General features: G+C 37.9%; 1 protein-coding gene across 1 annotated transcript in view; it reads left to right on the top strand.

Annotated features, from left to right (window-relative positions):
* The window catches only part of CIB2 (calcium and integrin binding family member 2), a 44,930-nt gene extending 31,155 nt beyond the window's left edge, over nucleotides 1-13,775 (top strand). Inside the window, exons 5-7 of the mRNA XM_010283910.1 lie at nucleotides 6,818-6,965; nucleotides 7,059-7,254; nucleotides 13,754-13,775. Of these exons, the coding sequence (XP_010282212.1) occupies nucleotides 6,818-6,965; nucleotides 7,059-7,254; nucleotides 13,754-13,775 (366 nt within the window). The remainder of the gene's footprint in view (nucleotides 1-6,817; nucleotides 6,966-7,058; nucleotides 7,255-13,753) is intronic.
* The last annotated feature ends 1,034 nt before the right edge of the window (nucleotides 13,776-14,809 follow it).

Below are 14,809 nucleotides of genomic sequence, written 5' to 3' on the forward strand. Positions count from 1 at the left end.
GTTCATTTTCCAGGCAATCTAGGTAGTATCTCCAGCTCATATACTAAGAAAAAAATATCTTTAACCTTTGCAGCTTGACCAGGCTGCTAAAGAAATCGTTATGGTGTTTTCTTTCTTCAGTAAATTTTCATCAAGGTGAACACAAAGCCAACATTTAAATCTTAAAATAGACATAAATGAACTAAATGTCTATTGAATTCTAATAAAATTAGTGATAATTTCAATGCACCTGGCTTTTTTCATATACACATTACATTTCTAGTTACTGGCAATGTTGAGCTCAATACCGCTGCAGATTCTGACAAATGGATAGAATCAATAATGCACTTTTCTAAATTAGATTCTGCTACTATAAAGAAAGATCTTTACCTCACGCATTAATGTTTTGAGCCAGGATTTTTGTGTTTCAAAGAAAAAAAAATGCTGGTCGTCACTTACTTTAATTGGTAATGAATTATTCACTAACTCATGATTCTTAAAAGATGAAAGTCAGGACAAGAAATAAATAAATAAAGAAGGGGCAGATACTTTAAGTTGATTAGTTCTACCATTACGGTGAAGTTGAGAGCTAGTTTACTGCATCTGTTTCATTGCAGTCTCAGTTCTCTAATTTTGACAATCTTGGTTACACAGGCAGCAGTCTAATAAATTAAATTTAGGCCATATGGGCACCTGTGAGACTGCAGCGATTAATATTGCAAAATTGTGACAATGATACGGGCTGTTCAGTATGAGACCATGCAGAAAGCAAAAGTGATTTTATTTCAGAACAAAACTGATTTCACTCACATGATCCCTGTTCACTGCCACAGAGCTAGATGTGGGAATGTCACCTGATCGCAGAGATCTGTAGAAGTGGGTGGGTGGCCATCTTCTTTGTGACACATACGTCCCTAATTGTCAAACTCTTCAAACTGTGTGTGGCCTGTTTCTGGTTATTGTAGTGTAGGACAAGCCTTCTGTCAGGAGTTGGTCGTAAAAGGACTTCCTGGAGGGGAACCATTTTTGTGTCATTCACTTTACAGTCTGTTACTTTCTTTTTTTGGCTCACACAGTAACTTCATTGATCCTCGCAGGCCTTGTCGTTAGCTGCAGTGGTGAGTAAGGTAGTTCATAAATCCACACGCTACTGAAACAGGCACGGGAATCAGTCAGAAGAAAGAAAGGACACACAGGGAACAGTCAATTGATCACACATTTCAGAACCAATGTTAGCACCCTATTTTTGGCAAGTTTAAACATGAATGCGTGCGAGCTGCTTCAAAATAAAATTAAAACACTTCATGTAATTTTAAGAGGGCAGTATTTTATCAATGAGTCCTCAGTTTCAAAGCTTTCCATGTAACGGGCAATGACACCTGAGGGAGCAGGTTGATATTCTTCCCAAGCCCCCACCCCTGCTCTTGCCAGTCTTTTCCTGCAACTCATCCCAATTTCCTTGTCTCTGCATCCTGTTAGTTGCTTCTAGTTATGATGGGGAGTTTTACCCCTTTCAGACCACTCTTCTTGCTTCTCTGAAGCCCTTTTTAACTGTGTGTCTCAATCAGCAAGAGATTGTCCTTCAAGTGCAATAAGTGAGGGCCGTTTTCTTTCCATTGAATTCCGAGTCTGTACGTGCTTGATGGTCTTTACCAGTATTGTCTGCAGTTTCCTGCTGTAGTTAGTGAATCAGTTTTTGTTGAAATGCCTTATACTCCCATGATATACTATTATGTTCTGTAATATTTAAGCAATTCTATATGCAACCATAATCTTTGGTTAGTTGGCTGTTGTGATGATAGCGCAGCTGTCAATAAAGAGGTAAGCTCATTGCTGAACTGTCTTACATTTCTGCTTACTCACAGAATGATGTGATCTTTTTTTAAGATGTAAAAGTGTCAATTTAGCTGTATCTTAGCCTTGTTTTGTGCAGGGTTTTCTTGATCAGTACCCTGTAGGCATTGCAGAGAAGCTTGACATGAATATAATCATCTACACATGGGGGGAAAAAAAAAGGTTTTTAAGGAAGAAGAAAAGTAAAAAAAACCCAAACAAACAACACAAACCCAAAACCAAACCAACAAACACGAACAAAGAAATGTGCTTTTATTTGTTCCAGGGGCAGTTTGTTGTTGCACTTATTATGCTTCCCTTCCAAAGCACCAGCCTCTCCTATGGAGGTCTGGTAATGAGCAACTTTGCCATTTTTATATTCAAGTTTGTCTGATAAGAGTTAATTTCAATTTTTTTTAGTAATAACTCCTGAAATTTGAGAAAGGTTTGCTTCTGATCAGTTCTGAACAAGTCCTGATTAAAGCATCCAGAGGGATGCTGGCTTTTAGTAGTCTGCAAAGCAGACTGCTTTGTGCTAATGTCAGTGGGGACTTATGTCCAAATACAAAAGAGAAAATGATCATCATGTTTCTGTGGATATAAAACTGAGAAGCATTTTGTAATGACTGTCCAGCATCTCCAGCTCCGTTATCTTGACCTATCTTACAGCTTTACTTGCCAACCTCTTATTTCCAAAATGCAGTCAGCTTGTGAAAATAGGATACGGTGCTTTACATTAATTTGTCAAGCTGCAAAACGGGTAAGGCAACACAGTGCTTTCCTACAGCCTTTGATGGAAACTAGAGGATGAGGGAAAATAACGAGGGACTTGCAAAGATTTAGCTGCAATCTCAGGAATAAACCCTGTAATAGTTTCTTAGGAAACTAATGGTTATGTTTTATTGTATGGTGTTCTAGATCTGTATGTTGGAATAGATGCCACATGGCAGAAAAAAGTATAGAAACACAATTATCAGAGTAGAAAAAGCAATCATTAAAAAGATGGATGGCACATTTAGGAGGATTATCTCAAGCCACTACAGCAGCATCAATCTGCAAAACAGCAGAGTTTTAGCTGTAACAATTCTTTATTGTTTCTCTCTCCTCTCTCATTTTCATTGTGAGGGGACAGAAAAAGTCCTCTCTTACTTAACAAGACAAGTGTAAGTTTCTAGTTTTAAAAGGATTCTTTTTTTAAACAATTAGTGCTTAAGGGAAAAGAGTCTAGGAAGGAACAGTATCATTTTCCCCTTTAGTCCCTTCCCCCATGGCTTTTCCTTTAAATATGATGGAATCCTAATCTGTGCTCTTTAGAGTAGAGGTAATGAAATTACAGAAAGGATGTGAAAAGTATCTGTGAAGGTAAGCTAATACTTTCCATTGTGTAAAACCACAGATATACTGCCTGAAGACACATAATATGAGAAAGTTAAAGGAAAGAAATCAATACGAGGAAAGATTTTATTTTTCATTTAGGTTTTAGAGATCCATTTGGCAAAGAGTTACTTAAGAAGTATGCTTAGGTCCATTTAATTCATTGTTAATTCATCTGTATTTTCAACATCTCTGGCATTCCAAATAGATAATTCATCTTATGCAACTGCAATATGCTTGTTCAGTCAGAGGTCACGCCTGGCATTTCTAATGCAGATAGTCCTGGGTTTGATATTCACTGCTGATAGGAGTATTTGCATCTGTGCACTCCCTGTTTGTTACCCAATGCTGCCTCTAGGATGTCAGTTTATAACTGTTATCATGGCACTTAGTTGTGATGAGGTTTGTGCAAAAGCAAGCAATGTGATATTTTAGAAATAAAAAAGATAATCTTTCTAACATGTGTTCTTGTCCACTCTGGTATTTAGCATTCTCTAATATTAAGCATTTAACAGAAACACTGATTTTTTTTTTTTTATGTGCCTTTAGGAAGAAAGTGGGCCTTTTTCATGTATTTCATCCCAAATGAATCTTTATTTGGCTTATTAATAAACTGACAATATGAAACCATAGAATAAATTGTTTTCCACTGAGTGTCTGTATGTATATTCATAGCACAAACAGGCATATTTCCAAGCACTCAAGTCGGATACTTCAGCCTTAGCAGTACACACAGATGCACATCTGCTATACCTCTTCTACAGATCATGCACATGATGTGAGTGATCATTACGTATCCTTTTACAATGACTTTCAGCCATCTGGCTAATTCTGGGGTGGTGTTTTTCATACTGAGACTCTTGAGAGATGTGACCCTGCTGCTTTTTTGAGGCTGTTGTCTTTTTATTTTCAGCAATCCCTCTTTTCTACTCTATTTAATTTCTTTTTTATTTTTATTTAGCCTGGTTTTGTCTTCCTCTGAATAGTGATCTCAGCCTTACACATTCAGCTCAGAGCACAGTGAGCTCATTAATTTCATACCCTTGAAAATCTGTAGGCATTGCTCCCTATTGTGGACTTACTTCAGTCATCGAACCCTGCAGGAGAATTTGAATTTAGTACTGACTACTTTAATGGCCTGTAATTTGAGCCTATGGCTCTGTGGTCCGTACTTCACCTATCCATTAAAATGGTCTTATTTCTGGCAGTTATCTTAGCCAGAAAGCCTGGTGAGATCTTAGCATTTAGTAGTGAATTTTGAGTCTTGATTGTCTCGGGCAATTACACTTTGAATGTCCATTTCTCAGATCTCGCCTATCCTCAGAAGATTGATACACACACTTAGATGGTTTGTCATTAAATGGATATTTGTCTTTTGGCAGACTCCAACTAATTTCTACCATGGAAGTAGTCCTAGACCGCAAACTGTAAGACCCAAAGACATCTCATTAGATGATGTACCCTGAGTGCTTTGTTACCGTTAAATAGAAACCTCCTAATAGAATCAGGTACGCTCTCTGAGGATGTGAATGGCCAGTATAGCTTCTGTGAAAAAGTATCTCCAAGTTCCAGCTGGGGTGGCCACTGAAATCTGTTATTAAATTTGCCAGGTGACATGGCTTGCCAAAGGTGTGATATAGCCTTGATCGATCCACGCCTTGTTCCCAAATGTCTGACCACTTCTCTGTACCTGCATCCCAGAACTAGCCACTACAAAGGGTCATCCCGTAGTGTGAATCTACACGTTGACCAATCACCTGAAGAAAAAAGGAAGGCTGCTTTCCAGGAACTGTATGTTCTTTGAAAGGTCCATGTGCACAGTCACACCTTAAGTTCCTCTTAGAGGAATTAAGCTTTTGTATGTTATGCTTGTCTCTTCACAAGAGCCCTTATTAAAACTTTTTCATTATTTGAGTCTATAACCCAATGTATCTTAAATGTTATCTCTGTGTGAGTGACAAATTTCATTATGCTTCCAAGTTCCCCTTGCGATTTCAGTTGAACATCTTTATCTTCAGCACTTGTTGTAAGCTGCTGCACACCATTTAACAGTTGAATTTCACCTCAGAGGCAGCTGCATATTAGTGGTAAGTAGCCCAATTCCTGCAAGGTACTTTATGTTCCTTTAAGATGAAGGGTACTACATAAATATAAAACGTCAATCTGTTCACATAACTCTGCGTTGTACATGCTGCTTGTAATTTTTTTTAGTCTCCACAGGTATGCAGAAAATGTGTTCTATAGATGCATATGCTCTATGTGAATTATCAGGAAAGAATTAAAGTAAATTGTAAAGTAATACTTTCTGGTCATTCGCCTGTCAAATATAGCTGTTTTATGAAATTTCATTTAAAACAATGGGTGGTTTGTGAATACCTGTTACCTAATTAAACTTACAGAAAAAAGAAATCAAATGGATATATGATTGAGCGCTCAGCTTTCACAATACTGCTTTGTTTAAAGTAAAATGCTGCATGCATATTAAAAATAATGAACGTGATATGCCACAACCAAAGCTGTTTATAGGAGATCAATATGTGTCAAGACAATGAAGTGTCCTGCCTTCAGATAAGATCTGTAGAACAGCATTAATGAGATGCTACTCACAGCCCAAATAATGTTTCTGTGTTTTACTCATATTCAGCTGAATTGATTCTCCCAGTTTTCTAGATATAGCTACAAATTCATCTTGGGTTTTTATAGCTGTGAGAAAGATGTTGTTTTGTTACAATAAAAACATTTGTTTTGGACTTCAGGTTACTAAAACAGCTTTTCTTATGTTTGCTTGTGTGTTTATGGTTTTAGAATATTGTCTTATTCAGAGTAGCCTTGACACCAGCTGAGTCGGTAGGGTGCTAGAAAAGGAGCATAGGATCATCTCTTGCGGAGGTGAAATTTCATTTAAAACTCTGGAATCTGTAGTCAGTTCAACCAGAGATTTTACACTGATGTGTATCGGAGTGAAAATGAAAGACTTTTCTGCAAGATTGTGCTGGGATGTGGCTACATCCTTGGGGAACAGACATGGTTTGGTTGATGGTTGATTGATGTTCCTCATCAATCAGGGGTGGAATGCAGATATTTACTTTTTAAGGTGGTTTCATAAGTAGTATTTGTTCCTCCAGCCTTCAGTCAGGTGCCACGAGAAGGCATAAAGATGCCGTTTGTTTCATTGGCTTTCCACCTTGATCTCTGTTTCCCTCCCCTTCTGTCATCCCCTCTTCATGGGCGCTAGCTTCCTAGTGTAGGAGCTGTAACCCTTCTGACCGTGCCAGCCTGCCACTCTGTCAGCAGCCTCTTAACTGCAAATGATCTTCATGCTCTTAGTACCTTTACCCTAACATTTATAAAGCATGTGTTCCACACAGGAGAAACCAGATGAGCACCAGTTTAGAGAGAATAAGTAACAATGGAGCTGAGAAAATCTGGGCAAGAAGTGGTACTATGCAGCAGCACGTTCTGCTGACGCTTTCTGCTAAAGTGTACAAGGGTAAATTTTTAGGTGCATTTTGGAAGGAAAAACGGTGTCTTCAAAGAGCCCACCATGGAATTAAGTACTCATTAACAAGGAGTCTGCAGGGTTTTTGATCTTCCAAATACTAAAGAAAAAATATATATCTGTTTTTCACAGGAGAATCCCTTCAAGGAAAGGATTGTGGAATCTTTCTCAGAAGATGGAGAGGGTAGCCTCAGCTTCAATGATTTTGTGGATATGTTCTCTGTGCTCAGTGAAATGGCTCCCAGAGAGCTTAAAGCAATCTATGCCTTTAAGATCTATGGTACTGTACTGGGATAGTTTTGTATGCTTTTTTTTTTTTTAAGTAAATGAGTATGAGAGTGGTGATGTTTTCTTTGGTTCTTTTATTGTTTAGATTTTAACACAGATAACTTCATTTGTAAATCGGACTTGGAGAAAACCCTCAATAAGCTGACCCGAGAAGAGCTAACAGCAGAAGAAATCACTCTAGTTTGTGAGAAAGTGATAGAAGAAGCTGACATGGATGGTGATGGGAAACTAGGATTTGCAGATTTTGAAAACATGATTTCCAAAGCGCCGGACTTTCTCAGGTACTGCTTTAAAAAAACAGATAATTTCTTGCATATTTTCAGGTATTTTTGTAGGATGTCACTGTGTAGTGTATACCCTAACTCAGTTTTCTTTTCTAGATCGTATTCCTGTTCCCTCCTAACTTGAAGAGCTCAATGACTTTTATCTCCTGTGTTTTTTTTTCCTGTTTGTTTGTGTGGTTTCTTCAGGAAAATATTTTGGTTTATTGTAAGCTTAAATTCATGTTGTTCCCAAGCCTATAGCAAGGATCCATGCTGTCTGAACAGGAATGTGTGTATATTGTACACGTGTTATAAATATACACGGAAACACATTGATCTTTTGTGCCGAGAAGGTGAGAGCTAGAGGACATCACAATGGTACAATTCATGCTGGTAGCAGAAAATCAATTAAAATGATTAATTACTGCAGTCTTTCTTCGATCCACTGTTAATCAGTAATTTTTTTATCATTAATATTTTTTTATTTTTGTTGCTGAGTTTCTTCCTAATAATCTGTAGGCAAAACATGGCCATCTAAAGACAGGTTTCTTTCCATGTTTCATATTTAAAGAGAACTTTTGAAAAGGCCTTTTTATTTATAGACAACAATAAAACATTCTCCATAAACTTACAGTTAAGGATGTTACTGAAGTAACACAAGGATAGACCTTCTTTAAGAAATTACAGTTAACCAGCCAGCAAAATAAGGTATTCCCAGACTGGGAGGAGTCTATATTTGAATCTTAAATCCACTGGCAAAGTAGGCTGAAGCTAAAACCTACGTCAAATTTCTCCCCAAATTTCAGTGGTCTGGGTTAACTATGCCTAATAGTAAATGCTTGATAACCTGAAAAAGATTTTTTTTCCATCATCTTTGTTCATACACGTTGTTGTTAAGTTGGTAGTGTTGCTGTTTGTCTGGTGGTAATTGATAATAACAGGTAAGTTCTAACATCTGGCAAAATGAATAATCTAACAATTGTCTGGAGTGCAAACAGGTGTACAGTATGGCTGTAAGTTGTTTTGGGAATGTTGGAACCAGTTTCTGCAGACTTGTGTCTCCTGATAAGTTGGCTGATATCTGAAAAGAAGTTTAGTTTCAATTTTATTTGGGCAGTTAAGGCATGGAGACCAGTTTGTCTGTGTAGATTTTCTGACGTCTGGAAAGGTGCAGAATTATTTCTGCATCTTTCTATGAACTGGAACACTTAGAGACTCTTGTTTACACCGCTGCCTGTTTGCAGGAAATTGGCAGAAAGTTAAATCATCTTTCAGTCGCATGTTGTTGAACTCTGCCAAAGGACTCAGAAGTTACTGGGGAGGATTAACAAAGGTCGCAGTCAGACTGATTGAATAAATTGAATAAACTGTATTTTCACAGGAAATAAGGCTAAACATTAGGATAGAATTAAGATAGATCAAAATGTGGACTGATAATCTTAATGCTAATGGTGTTTAAGAACTTTTAAGTGTTCTGCAGAGCACAGAACAGTTTATTTCTTTCATAAATGAAATTTCTGAGGAAAGACGCTATAACAAAATGATTTTACAGTAAAGCACGAGGACACAATTTCTGTGAACCCTGAGAAACATCAGCATCTTGAGAGTATATGCTACAAAGTTAATGTGAATATCTTTTATACGTTAGAAACATAACAGGCATTCCTTGACTAATCAAGTGTATCAATGGAAGCTCTTTTAGAACAAGATACATATCACCATTATGGTGAGGCTTAGCTGAGTAGGTAGTCTAATATTTTGTTTACATATATTTCCAGCTTAAAAAAAGTTTTCTTTATGCTGTTAGCCATATAGAAGCTTCTAGGATCAGGTAGAGTTTCCTTTAATAAATCAAAAGGCTGTACTGTATCTACAAATCTGGTAGGGAACAGAGATCAAATGCGAAGAATTGAAGGCAGGTCTGAAGACTCAGCAGAAGCTGTAGGTTCAGATGTTTCCTGTGCCATGACTGACTTTACTGCTGTGTTGTGGAGGCTCGCAAACTGCTGACTGAGAATTCCAAGCTGAGGATGCTGTGCAATCCAGTAACTTCCTGAGAAAGTAGCAGCGGGGGAATATTTGCCCCTGTAGCCATTAGAATGACTGTCATAATTATTGTTCTTTTCCAAGTTTGTGATATTTTGGGAAGCTGAGGAAATGGGTGGAAAGACCTGAGTGATGGGTATTCAACAGGGCAAGAAAAAAAGAGTAAAAAGAGGGATGGAGTGAAAAGTACAGAGCTTGTTATAGATTAGATAAAGATAAAATAGGGAGGGATTGCTGACAATACCGATAATCTCAAAGGACCAGGCTACCAAGTATTGGAAGACTGGTCATCCAGTTGCTCAGTTTAAACATATATACTTTCATCCGTGTCTGTGACATGGTGAGCTCAGGTTATCAAGATGTCTCCTTGATGTTCAAGATGGCAACATGTATATTTAAGGCAAATTTTTTCCATCCCTGGCTTCAAGGGAAATGGTAACTTCCCTCTCCTTTCATGGGTCAGAAGATTAGCTGGGTCACAGATTCACCTCTGAAGTCCTCAGGCTTAAGAGCTCCTGAAGTGACGTGACCAAAAGAAGGGTTTCCTTCCACCTTCTGGCTGAAACACTGGTTTAGAGCCTCTGACTGTTAACTCAGCAACATGTTTTTTTAACCTCTGAAGCTATATTGCAAAATGAGGATGTAAATGGAAAAAGTCTCAGAGCTGAGAAGAGAATGTGTAGTTTCTCTGATTTGGTTTCTGTTTCAGGCAGAGATAACAGCTGCAGGAAAAGAAGGTGATGTGGTCATGAGGCCACTTTTATCCAAACCAATCTGTATGGAAGACTTGTTACCTGTTTACTGTTCTTGCCTGTAAAGGTATTTTATTTTGTGAGGACATTTTTAGTCATATTTTTGCTGTATGCACTGCATCATAGATTGACATATTTGTTAGTACTGAACTTCCTGATCTGAGCCACTTACTCTCATTTTTTTTTTAAATACTGGGTAAATGTTGCTTTCTAAAGGGAGACAGTGATTTGACTTCTGGGATGGGGTCCATTGAATTTTGATGCCACAATAGGTATACCAAGGTCTGACTGGGGACTGAAACTAAACCAGCGCTCTCTGATAGTAGCCAGTGCGTGCTAGCGTGTGATGGAACGTGTGACATGGGACAACAGTGCAATTCCTGTAGCTGATCTCTCACCACAAAAACCCCAGTTCCTATTCATTGAGTTCAATTGTACCATAAGAGTCTTGGACACATTACCTACTAATTTAATGAAACAACGTTTTCTTTTATCTTTCTGAGCTTCTCTCCAGCTCGATTCATGGCCTCTCATTTTTCTCTCTTCTGTGTCTCCAGCTGTAATGGTCCTCTAAAGTGATAACCATAGGCTGTGTGCAGCCGAACTGAAGACAGGGCTGTGCAGTTTCACCACGTAATATAATACAGAACATGCAGAGCACAGGAGGTGTCTTTTAATAGTGGATCAACAACCCTATATGCCAGTGGCAAACTTATGCCTGAACTATCTTCTTAGTATTGTAAAAAGATAGGAAAACGTGTTTTCATCTAAATAACATTGTCCCTTTTGAAATCTTCAGCAGGCGCATGGAAGAAGTACCAACCTGTCAATGTCCAGAGACAGTAATTTGGTTTTGCACATCTCTACTTTTTGTGCCCAATTGAATGCATTCCAGACTTTAAAGTTAAGGAAGCCTTGAGTGTCTATTGATTTATGCTTTCAGCTGCTCAGCAGTTGTGAAAATTAAACACCTAGGAACCAAAGCAATAGCCACTTTTGAAAATGATTGCCAGTGAGCAATTGGAGATGCTGGGTAACTGCCATTTTCAGACACTTTGCTGGAAAGCTATGGGCAGTCAATAATTCTGAACATCCGATCCTAGAATACCATACCGTGTGCGATACTTTTGAAAATACTAACATACTAGACCCCAGATTATTTTTATCCGTACTAAAGGATTTCTTATTCTGTTCTTTGCCTTTTCCCCCCCACCAAAACCCACTTCACAATGTAAGAGTAGGAAACTCAGGATGCAAGGCAGTTAGGTTTTATCCCTGGCTCTGCCACTGCTTGAGCAAGTGTTCCCTGAATTTTGTTCTCTCTGCTCTGGTTACATGGGATCAGTGCTTACCTGACTTCTGGCAAACATTGAGAACTTACATGAATTATGCAACTGTAAAATCTCATCATCATTAAAATGAGGTATGAAATTGCTGAGGGGGAATACCTTCTTTACCCTGTTCGTGGAAAACCTTTGAAGGCCAGATTCCTATAACAATGTACACTCTGTTTTTGGAGCACTTTTTTCACACAACTCAATATGTTGGGGGTTTTTAAGCTGTCATACTATCATGCATACTTAATGTATACAGCAGGCATTGATTTTGGCACCATGATCCAGTCGTTGACCTGGTATGAGCTAAATTTCATCCACTGTACGTTGACTGATTTTTTTTTCCTTATCTCATCACTCATTTCACAAAGCTTTACTTAATGACCCTGTGTAGGTTTAATCTCGTGCAGACAGCCTTTGCAAGCTTTGTACTGCTGTCAAGCAAATGAAGATGCAGTAAAGTCTGTTGCTTGATTTGCACTGCTGTGGTTGAGGAATTTTTTTAAGACTAGAAGAAAACACTGCTAATCGTTGACCAGGGAAGAACATATATGCATTTTTGGCTGCTATCCCGGAAGCTTGAGTAAGCTGTAAATGATAATGACAGTTGCTAGTTCAGAAAATTTGATCCCAGTAGGCTTATTTCACTCAAAATTGCTATCATTAAGAAGCTACTTGTAGTTTAATGGAAGTATTAGCAGTCTGAACTGGCACTAGCTAAGTGTTCTGTTCTACAAGACTGGTTATGTTTTCCACAGGAAATTGTTTTATAAATCATCCTGGAAGTTTAAGCTTATTTGAATGCCTGAGGATGAAACATACTATAGCAATTTGAAATGGAGTTTGAGAAGAATATGGCATTAATGACACCTGGGAGCTGGCAGAACTAGACAGAGAAACAGCAGATTGAACAGAAAGATGTCATTGGAAATGCAGTATTTCTGAAACCTTTGTGAGCCTTCACCCATACAACAGTTGCTGTCCTGACTCCAATCGTACCTAAAGCTGAAGCTAAGAAGCTCTTACAGGAAATGTACATCTCATAAGACCTGTCCCAACATGCAGCTTATCTAGTTCTTAAGGACTAAAATCAGAGCTAGTGACAAATGGGCAAGAGATGCTTAGCAAGAAAACAGTGGAAGGGAATAATTTTTGTTGGAATTTTTCACAGAATATTTCAGTTGCTTCTTAGTAAACAGCTTAATCTCTAAATGCCAAAATGACACTCTGATAGAAATACAGAAAATTTGCAATAAATAGATCTCCAGTGAAGTGGATTTGGATGGATTTTTTTAAAGGAGTCGTGCCTAAAATATTTTCCCATATGCTGTGGATTTTTTAGTTCCTAGATGTTGCCTATGTGGGGCTTAAATTTTCAAGTGTTTGGATGATTTGTGGCTCTAGACATTTCTTGAGTTGTGAAGATGATGCTTATAATTCTTTTTGTCTAAAACCGTAGTGCTGGTAAGTTCTTTGCATCGCTATGCTTTCTTTCACAATGCTTAGGCTAATATGCCAGACTGCTATACAACGTACCTTCCAGTGTCACCCAGCCTGAATTAATTCCTAGATAGGAAGTCCCTAGGGACCACTGTGAACATAAAATTTTATCTGCTCAAAATACATACCCAGAGCTTCCTGCAGTGATTTCCTCATTCCAATCAAATAGCTGTGATTAAGTTAGAGCATTCTTTTTGTAAAACAAAATCCAAAACCTGTACCTTCAAAACTCTTCAGCCTCTCAAATACTCCAAACGTTTAAAAGTTTTCTTTTGGCGTAGGCACCAAAATTCTAGTATTTACATATAAAGATACATAATAATCCCTTCTAATTTCAGTCAAGGAAGAAACATATGGCTTATACTGTCATGATATTGAACAGATATTACTTCCTAGAGAAAGTGAGCTTTCGGCATGCCCTCTTTAAATTGTCTTTTACTGTCCTGCTAAGATGCTCAAGACTTCTGAAAACTGATGCCATTAGTAAGGCATGCTGCTTGCCTGTATTGTAGTGCAAATAAGAAGATAACAATCAGGATCTCTTGGTCCTAGCAAGAGAAACAACAAATTTATCTGCCTAATTCTACTTGTTTAGAAACCCAAATGCTGCGCCATAGCAAAAGTGCAGTTGGGAAACATTTAGCTCTGCTGTATCTCCAAATAAATAGGTCAGCTTATACTTGATTTAATGCAGTGCTGAGCTTGGCCCCCTGAGCTAACATTTTCAGAAGACAGAAATTTCTCCCAGGATGTTTAAATCTTCCTGAGAGCGTGAGAGAAGATTCAGATTAATTAAACAGCACCTTCCTTTTTGTACTCTAAGGAAAATATTGTGCATAATGACAAATGTGTTTATATATCTTAATCTTTTTCTTTCCTTTGCAGTACTTTCCACATAAGAATCTGAAGATGTTTCTGTGAGCCAGTGTTATCAGAAAAGACTTGCCAGTCCAGCCTTTCTGAATCTCAGGCACTTTGGGGGCTTTTGTCCTCTAATTACGACTTCTTAGAACTCAGCAGAAAGTCCTGAAATCATTCTGGTCCACAAAGAGACAGAAGCATTATGTGATCTACAAGATATTTGGAACAGCCACGTTTTTATCTTCACTGCTGGCCAAGCACTCTGGCAAAGATGGTTGGTTGTTGGCTTGTGGTTTTTCTTTTTTTTTTTTTCTTCTTTTTTTTTTAAACAGGCAGAATCAGAATATTATTAAAGGTATTTCCACATAGTTTTTATATTTATGAATATTTAATATTGCTCTTAAAAGCGCAAAAAAAAAGAAAAGAAGATTGACAGGAAGATTAGCTTTGGTGACTTTTCTAAGAGTATTTGAAAGAAAGCACAGGCCTTAAATAGTGAGATGCCTCTATCACTGTGTTGTACAGCTGGGGATCTTGCATGGAAATTATCTTGGGTGAAAGAACTGCAGTCAAGATCAAGCTCCCAGTGTTGAAGACAACCACATCCCAGGTTTGCCTTTCAGTGATTGAAATGGCAGTTGCTGGGTTTGGTGCTTACCTTCAACTGATATTTTACGGATTGTTGTGTCTGTATGAAACTTGAAATATTTGCCTTTTGTATATGATAACTGCATACATGATTAATTTCTTCCCAAGATAAATGTTAAAACTGTGCCCTTATTCTCAAAGGGGGTCTTGCATTTTACTCATTCTATGGGCTGATAATGTTGAATGGAAGAATATGATAATCTGTAACTCATTAAGAAGTTAAAGAAGCACAGAACTACTACTGAGGACATGAGAAGACATTTTCTTTCTAAACCAGCTATGCAATCTTTCCCATAAAATGCATGAATGCAGCTCTCAATTTCTCTTCCCTCTCCAGCTGGAAATCAGCTAGATTTTTTTTTTTTATTCCAGTATCGTTTAGGTACTGGGGCCTGAAGACAATCATATGTGTATTACTGTTCTAACAGTCAA

The sequence above is a fragment of the Phaethon lepturus genome, unplaced genomic scaffold, assembly GCF_000687285.1.
Source record: "Phaethon lepturus isolate BGI_N335 unplaced genomic scaffold, ASM68728v1 scaffold18740, whole genome shotgun sequence".
NCBI lineage: Eukaryota > Metazoa > Chordata > Aves > Phaethontiformes > Phaethontidae > Phaethon > Phaethon lepturus.